General features: G+C 33.1%; 1 protein-coding gene and 1 long non-coding RNA gene across 4 annotated transcripts in view; one reads left to right on the forward strand and one right to left on the reverse strand.

The window, feature by feature from the left end:
• Positions 1-5,149, reverse strand: part of LOC149773254 (uncharacterized) — an 85,178-nt gene extending 80,029 nt beyond the window's left edge. The window contains exon 1 of the long non-coding RNA XR_016417436.1: positions 4,622-5,149. This is a non-coding gene — a long non-coding RNA (uncharacterized LOC149773254). The remainder of the gene's footprint in view (positions 1-4,621) is intronic.
• LOC149773255 (neuropeptides capa receptor-like) overlaps positions 1-8,606 on the forward strand; it is a 196,546-nt gene that overhangs the window by 44,326 nt on the left and 143,614 nt on the right. For 2 of the 3 annotated variants that reach the window (XM_089946553.1, XM_089946555.1), the window contains exon 1: positions 2,203-3,272. The exons of the other annotated variant lie outside the window; for it this stretch is intronic. In XM_089946553.1, coding sequence (XP_089802679.1) covers positions 2,957-3,272 — 316 coding nt within the window. In that variant the 5' untranslated portion in view covers positions 2,203-2,956. Of the gene's footprint in view, positions 1-2,202; positions 3,273-8,606 lie in introns of those variants that run through there. 3 annotated transcript variants of the gene reach the window in all.

Here is an 8,606-nt window from a genome sequence, read left to right on the forward strand (position 1 = left end):
GTCATTATGTTCTACTCCAACTTTATACATTGCACTGTCATTATGTCCTACTCCAACTTTATACATTGCACTGTCATTATGTCCTACTCCAACTTTATACATTGGACTGTCATTATGTTCTATCCCAACTTTATACATTGCACTGTCATTATTTTCTACTCCAACTTTATACATTGCACTGTCATTATGTCCTACTCCAACTTTATACATTGCACTGTCATTAAAATGTAGACCAAATTAATAAATTGCACTCATTACATTGTAGGCCTACTTTATAAATAGCACTGTCATTATGTGGTTCTTTCATTATGTTGAAATCAATGACATAGTTTTATATAGTCAATATACATTAGTACTCCCTGTTCTTTGTATATTTATGTATAATGAAATTCTACGACAGGCTCGAAGCCTTGGATAAATTATTTATTTTGTTAATTCAAATAAATAAAAAAAAAGACAATAGAAAAAGTCCCAGACTAACGCCAAGACAATTCTCTGTGCTGATTTCATATGTTCAAAAATAATTCTAACCTGTCAGATCTCTCAAACTCAAACTGATTAAAGTGACAATAGGAACAACAATTCCTCCATTGGTTCTCTATAACAGGTTAAAGGAACAATGGGGAAAAATTTACAACATGCTTTTCCTTTAACGGATGAAAGTGACAATGCGGGCAAAATTAAAACATTCGTTCTCTGTAACAAAGGGAAGTGACAAAGGGAACAATCACGACATTCATTCTTGCAGATCAACATTATAATGGGGACAATAACTACATTCGTTCTTGCGGATCAACGTTAAAATGGGGAAAAAATCACATCATTCATTCTTGCAGATCAACATTATAATGGGTGAAAATTACTACATTCGTTCTTGCGGATCAACGTTAAAATGGGGAAAATCACATCATTCATTCTTGCAGATCAACATTATAATGAGAGGAAATCATTACATTCGTTCTTGCGGATCAACATTAAAAATGGTGGAACAATAACAACATTTGAACTTTGAGCATTATGACCCTGGATGTGTTGGGGTATGGCTTGTTGAAATATCAGGGACTATGTTATACTTTGTATTTTATGTTTAAAAGCGAATAACATAAAACGTCATCTATCGGCCATTTACGTCACGAGAGATTGCGTATTTCGCAGTTTATAGTTAGCTCACTGCAATACATGGAGAGGTGCGCATCAATGCAATCTATATTTTCAAACCTCTTGAAATAAAACTATTTTACGTAGTTATAAACACACGCACACACACTAAAGATTGTATACAGTTAAGTATACAATGTTTAAAAACACGTGCACATAATCATCGGTAAAGTAAGTAAAATGTAATGCTGGCAGATTTGTATGGCTGAATATTCAACATCTATTGCAATGCTTCCTTGTTTGATTCGCGTGAAGACGGTAAATGCGAATCGCAGTGTATGTCTCGTATCAATCAGTCTGAATGATTGTTTCATGAAGTGAGAGGCGATGTGTCGCTGTCTCTTGATATTAATCACAATCAGTGAGTACAGTTTCCTGTCTGCAGTCATCAAATTGTCAAGTCCGCGAAAAATTACTTAGTAACAAAGAGCAATCTTCTTATTTTATTAAGCTGTATGACAATTTAGTTTCGGTTGAAATGTCAGTTAAATAGATATCACAAACTTCAACATAGCTATGCGATGCTGTTTAATACTGAATCGGCAGAAAATGCATCAATTTTAAAGTCTTAGAGTGTTACTCCCTTCAAATATGTACTTTTTAATAGGTAAATAATTTTCTTTATAAAATGTTTTTACATTACTGTGCTAGTTGCTGTCTTGTTTTCAACACTTTTGCGTCAAAATCATATCAAAGAGTTTTAATATTTGCCCCACAAAGATAAACCAGTGTGATTCGAAAAATAAATTTTAAAAAATCATCTTATAAGAAGACTGCGGCTTTAAACGAATTAGCATGTGCATTAACTCAGATTATTTCATGCACATTTCTTTATATTTTATTAATCTAAACAATTCCGTGTACTAATTTTCCAACATTTGAATATTTCGATGACACTTATTCATACACAGTGCATTATTTTCTAAATATCGGTCTGTCTACTTGTAATTCCATAGACATATTACATGCGAACAATTTTTGTACTTTGTGCAACTGTTGTACTAATTTCAAGGCATTGTGATCGCCACTTCACCATGAAGGACTACAGGTAGCGCGCTTTTCAGCAATATGTAACCTGACGGCTGTATATGCCGAGGTTTTCATTCATATAGCAATGAAAGCCTCTGCATATACTGCTCAGTATTCAGAACGTCGCAAAGCAAGAAGATGCCAACTATCTGACTTGCCTATCTGAGCTAACATAACTAAGCCTGTTTGATTTCTATGCTCTCTCAGCGTATTATTGATTCTACGTAATGGTAACCCACAAGAAATCTCGGATTGATGTCCAACTCGTCTTGCGCCATTGCCAATAAGACGCAAAGTGGAATGCTGTTGATGGGACGCAAAGTTAAAAGTTGTCATAACATGAAAATGTATTTTAGTGTTAATCGGTTAGATAGTTAATCTGTATGGATTCACTTTAATTAATTATTTGATTTGCGGCTAAATTTTACGTCACATTGATTTTATGACTAAGATTGTACTTTACAAAGAAGTGCAGTACTTCATTCTAATTCAATTTTTGCATTATCCAATGTATTTCTCTTGACAGTAATCAAGTGCAGGTGATTACTGGATGACTGCAATGGGAAAATTATCTCCTTAAATGTGAGAGAAAAGGATTCTAATGTGAATTTCTAAAATATCGTCGATGTGAAGACAGTCAAACCAGGATATTTATATTCTTAAGTAGCAATAATGGTACCACAGTTGGAAACGTCGAGTGCTAATAATGGGTTATTATGACGGAACTGATGATTCAATAGTTTGAAACGTTGAGTGTTAATAAGTTATAATGACGGAACCGATGATACAAGAGCTGGAAACGTTGAGTGCTAATAATAAGTCATTGGCAGCGTATGTTACGTTAATTTCACAAAACATCACTGACGTTAACGTCGATTTGCTACTACGAATGAGTCTTGGCGAAAAGCGGAAGGATCTAACGTCAGTTGCCTTTTTAACGTTGGTGTATTCTTTAATTTTAATCACCGGAATTATTGGGAATTTGTGTACCTGTATAGTGATTGGAAGAAATGCATATATGCACACAGCCACGAACTACTATCTTCTCAATTTAGCAATTTCTGATGTTCTGACCCTGGTATTAGGTAAGTAAATTTCTATTTTATCCCAGTTTTTATATCAGTAGGCATGCATGTGGCATTTATATTGTACCACTGTTGCCCAGCTCAATTTTCAGCTTTCACTTACATAAATAATATGCAGTGAAGATAAGATTTGCTTTTGTTTTGAAATGTAGCTATAGCTATATATGAATCGAGAACAAACCTTTCATTAAACATCTAAATATATATGCATAGTTAATAAGTCAAAATGTCTTCTCGGAAAACGTATGTATGTATGTGTGTGTGTGTGTGTGTGTGTGTGTGTGCGTGTGTTCACGTTTATAATTTAATGGAAACAAAAAAAGAAACAAATATTAAATGGTATTTTTCCTCCAAGATCGGGCATTTCTACAGTATTTAGTTTTGCGTGCTCACTTACTTACCCGACAGATGTGGAGGCACGCACAAACCGTTCTGTGTTAAATTATGCTTCGAAGTATTGGATATAATACGATATACAAATCGGATATAAAATATCTAATATAATATACAAATGGAATTCATGCAAAGTATCAATATAACATGACGTAGCAATCGTGTACATAAAAGGTATCGGATAACATGACATACACACGTTTGTATATAAAAACCGTTACAATCAATTTGTGGTAGATGAATGAGGTTTCCAAATGTTTAAAGGACGGTTACTGAAGTATAGCTTGTATCTATTCCAGCTTTTACTTGTCGTCTTGCAATCCAGATAATAGGGATAAATCGGTGCATAGTAAGACTTTACTAATTTTATTATATTCTGATAAAATATCGCAAAAGTTAATAATACCATTCATCGGTGGATCGATATCGAACAATCTATGATATTAGTAATTTATTCCTTTTAGAACAGCAAGACCAAAGTTCAGGAAATAAATAAGCCTTTACAGCCTTGCATGTGAAATATTATTCTCTTTTGTTATGCCTAGAGACAATACCATATGTATATTGTTTCTCTGAGCTTCTCTTGCTAATGATCTTTACCCTACAACATGGGAGAATTTTGGTTAATTTCAAGTAGACAGACAACAGTCACCGGTGGGGGGGGGGAGGGTGCTCAGTTTTGTCCTTCTGGTTATTGTTGAGTTCCTCGTGTAATTACCTGCAATTATCAGTTTGGCTCAGTACACTGACGTTTCATGTTGGAGATAAAAAGTATAATTTACTATTTTACCAAAGGCAATTCGGTGATAAATTGTACGCGTGCTGTTGAATTATGCGAAATCTCTCGAAATGAATGTAATCCAACAAGTACCAGAGGCGCTACCATATGCCGTCCTAATGCTAAATTCACGAAACAATATAGATCAAAATGGAAACTAAATCAAGCTGGTACTTACTGCCGTGGTGAGCGGTGAATTAGTCTGCCTTCATTGCGCTGTTCGTTAGTGAGGGATGAAGTATTCTGTTTTCATTGCGCTGTTCAGAACACACTGTATTTTGTTTGGAAAGTAGACCAGATGTGATCATTGTAGGTTACCAGAGTTTCTATATAAAGACTACGTACATGTGCAATCTGTGTTTTGTTTGGAGGCTAGTCCTTACGTGAGCTATGGCGGGTTTGTTTTGAGTTTATATATGACTGGTATAGATGATAGCTAAAATATTACTGAAATAAACTCCAAATGACAGACTTAAATGGACTGCAAAAGAAAAACAAATCGAAGGAAATGATCGTATTGACAAAATATGGGACAGTGATAAATTAATTAGAATTTTAATTGCTAGGCAATTGCAACGTACTACAAAGTATCCATAACAAATATTTTAAAGACTACTATTTATAAATCAATGTATCTTTCACAATAGATTGATTCCCGACTAGGCCCATACTGTACATAAATACATACATCTATGCAATGGTTTGATTGATGGATATGCTCATCCTGAAGAACAAACACACGGTTTGATTCCTGATAAAACCCATAATGTGCAGCAGATGCTTGCAGTAGAATTAATGTTCGAACTTCAACACTGTGGTAGTATACATAATTGACTATATTGTACCACCTCATTTCATACATTTCACATTTTTTCCAATACAACTCAAGTTTTAAAGGAAGGATGTTATTTATTTTAAAAGAAATTATGTGACATTAGGCGTTGTTTCATGTAATCAAGATGTTAAACGAAGTACAAATATTTAGTTTAGAATTAAGAGGTGTAAATGGGCTGTGAGTAAACGTAGGACTTAAAAGGAAGTACACTTAAAAGTCCTGTAAAAAAAAAGAGATTTAGTTGAATTAGCTTCCACCCTTCTCTTCCGTCCTTCATTTAATTTCTTTATTTTGATTAAATCAAAAGGATAGAAAAAATTAGACCGTTGTGCAAATTGATAAAATCCTTATGTTTGCCACTACACCTGGAGTCGCCTTTATATCCGATGTATCACACGCTTGTAAGGGAAGCAACTGCGTGATTTAAATACGTAAAACAATTGTCTCTCCTTTGGTTATCTAAGTAGATGTAGTTACCGTCTGTCTTTTTGTTCCAACTGATTTTCTTTTATGTTAGAATATATAGATCATTTTGCTTTCTCTAAATTAACGAAAGTCACGAGTGTGATCATACATGTATTCGGTGATTGCTTTCAATCGGTATTGATTAATTTGTCTGTTTTAGATCTATGGATCTAACAGTAAGGCTTCAAAAGCAAATAGCAAGATACTACAGTGATTAATCAATATGTTATGTTAATACACTATGGTCTTAACTAAGTAGCGAAAAAGAGCGAAATTCAATAAGTTATGAAAATTTCACCAATAATTTATTTTCCGAGAATTCTTATAACAGCAACTATGAAAGTGTGAAAACAACAAGCTTTGAAAATTTAACAAATGATTTATTTCCCTGGATCAACTGTAAAAACAATATATAAAAATAAGAACTTACGGTTTTAAGAAATCAAATCCAGAAATAATCCAAAAATATTCCACGAATTCAATTTTAGAAGTCCTAGTAATTAAATGTTCTAATGAATTCAAGATCGAGTCCCGACAAAATATCCAAAATGGAAGACGACGACATATGCTATATCCTTTATAGTACAGATTTGTCTACAGTTCTTTGCTGAGTCATAAACAATATTATTTTGGTGTTGGTTTTTCGGAATAAAATTTAAAGAAATGTCTTTGTCCGAGAATTCTGTATGAGCACTCAAATATTTCCAGGTAAATGAAATAATCTTTTAAAATCCAAAAAATTATAATAAAATAATAAATATAACTCCAAATTGGTCACAACAAAATGAACACATTATATTCCAGTGTTTTGAAGCCCGATTTAATAATTTCTCTATATCTTGTAGAGTAACTTGAGACGCAAAACAGATTCCAGAATTTCGAGAAAAGTGTAAAAGTATTTATGTCTAAAGGCACGTAGTCCCAGTCAGCTTCGACTTCACTATTAGCATTCACACATTAAGAATGGATTTAAAAAAGTAGTTGTTTAGTTGATTCTCAATCAAGGTCAGGAACTAGGTCAGCAAAGTTACAAAGTTCGGTGTTTACAACTAACAGTCCTGTCAAACTAATTTCTTGAAAATATCAAATTCCTAGTAAACAAGATTACACTACTTGGACATGTAATTAAATTAAAAACAAAATGATTTTAAAACTTATACACAATTAAATTAAATCAAATATACATTAAATCAAATATACATAACAGAATACAAAGTGAAAATCGGAAATGGACAGAATGTATTGTGAATTAAATTTCAAATAGTCCTAAACGTTCTATCAAGAGTCATAATGAATAAATTTCTAATTCAATAGCAGTATTGTTCCAGGTAAATTTTCAATATTGAATGTGTTTATATGCCTGTAGTCTCGGATGTGCTTATTTCCCAATGGCCTGTAATAAGGCTATGTTATAACATTATTTTGATGGATCACAAAAATATTAGCCGAAAAAGCATCGACTTAATTCACTATAATTCCAAAGTTATGCTTTAGTCCAAGACTATTATTGAGTACTTTGTTATTCCAGTTAATAATTTAAATAAGTAAATCTACCCAAATTAAAACATTAAAACAGCATTAAGGCAGACTCTAAACAAGACAAGAATGAATACTCTATAATCAAATAAATTTATATGTCCTTTCACTTGACCTAGGTTGTAATTACCATTTACTGGAATGAATCTCAACTTCCTGTTAAAATATTTACCAGAACTTTCTAAGGTCAGAATGAAGACTTTATCTTTGATGCAAACTGAGTTTACTTATGTTAGGAACTGATTTTGACATAATTTATCCAAACATCAATGTAGATATTGCATGTTTCAGAAATTGGTGGTATTCGAGTGAAATAATTGGAATTTGTCGCATCACATACCTTTTCTGAACCGGTCAAGCTAATTATGTTTGCTCTATTATCATACAGAAGAAGAGAAGAGATGATCTTAAAATACATTTTATTTTCGCAAGTGATACTTTTTACGGCCCACCAGAAGTCCATGAAAAAGTCACAGAAAGAAAAGTTGATAATTTTTTCAAGGACCACACTAGGATATAGTAACAGCTCTTTAGCATATTAAATGATCTGATAACTAAACGAATAGGCGATTCTGGTTAAACGATTCTGGACCCACTATTTTCAGGGTCATAGGAAGAAAACTGAATTGTGGTGTCCGTTCCTTACATTCTTGACACCATATAAATATCTCCGAATATTCCATAATTGTTTTAATCCTAATGTGGATATGTAAATAGGAATAAGGCATTTTGGATAACTCAGTTAATTTTCAGACAATATATTGTAACACGTAATGGGGTCTCACAATCTTACTATCGAGCAAATCAACCAACTCCAGCCTTAGTCTGGCTTGAGGTCCTTATTTCCGCTATTGATACAGACCTTAATGAAACAGCCGTTGCCAGCTGAGGGGTTTTTAAACCCCGAATCCTACAAGTAATTGTATTCTAATCATCTGATGTCCACGCGTCACGAAATTCTAATTTCACGCTTGTATGAGTTTTCTTGTTTCTTATCTTAAGACCCATTAGCAATATACTCCAGGTCAAATATTGTTAATGTATGCTATGTACAGCATAACACGAAACAAATATGTAATAAAAATAATTATTCTTATCTCAAATTACTCAATTCTTGTGCGTATTATAGCATGAATTTAAGGGGAACCAAACATCCAAGACTAATCCATATTATTCTCTTGAATGATGTACCATATGACGTGTAATCCTAGACAGTGGCTAATTACTCTGTTTCAGTAAACGTCTTCCCATAACTGACTCCACACAATCAATAAATAATCACTAAACTCTAACAAAACTAAAAACGGAAACCTAACTACAAAAAGCG

Source organism: Sinohyriopsis cumingii, unplaced genomic scaffold (assembly GCF_028554795.1).
Source record: "Sinohyriopsis cumingii isolate HCF-2022 unplaced genomic scaffold, ASM2855479v2 utg000741l, whole genome shotgun sequence".
NCBI classification, from domain to species: Eukaryota; Metazoa; Mollusca; class Bivalvia; order Unionida; family Unionidae; genus Sinohyriopsis; species Sinohyriopsis cumingii.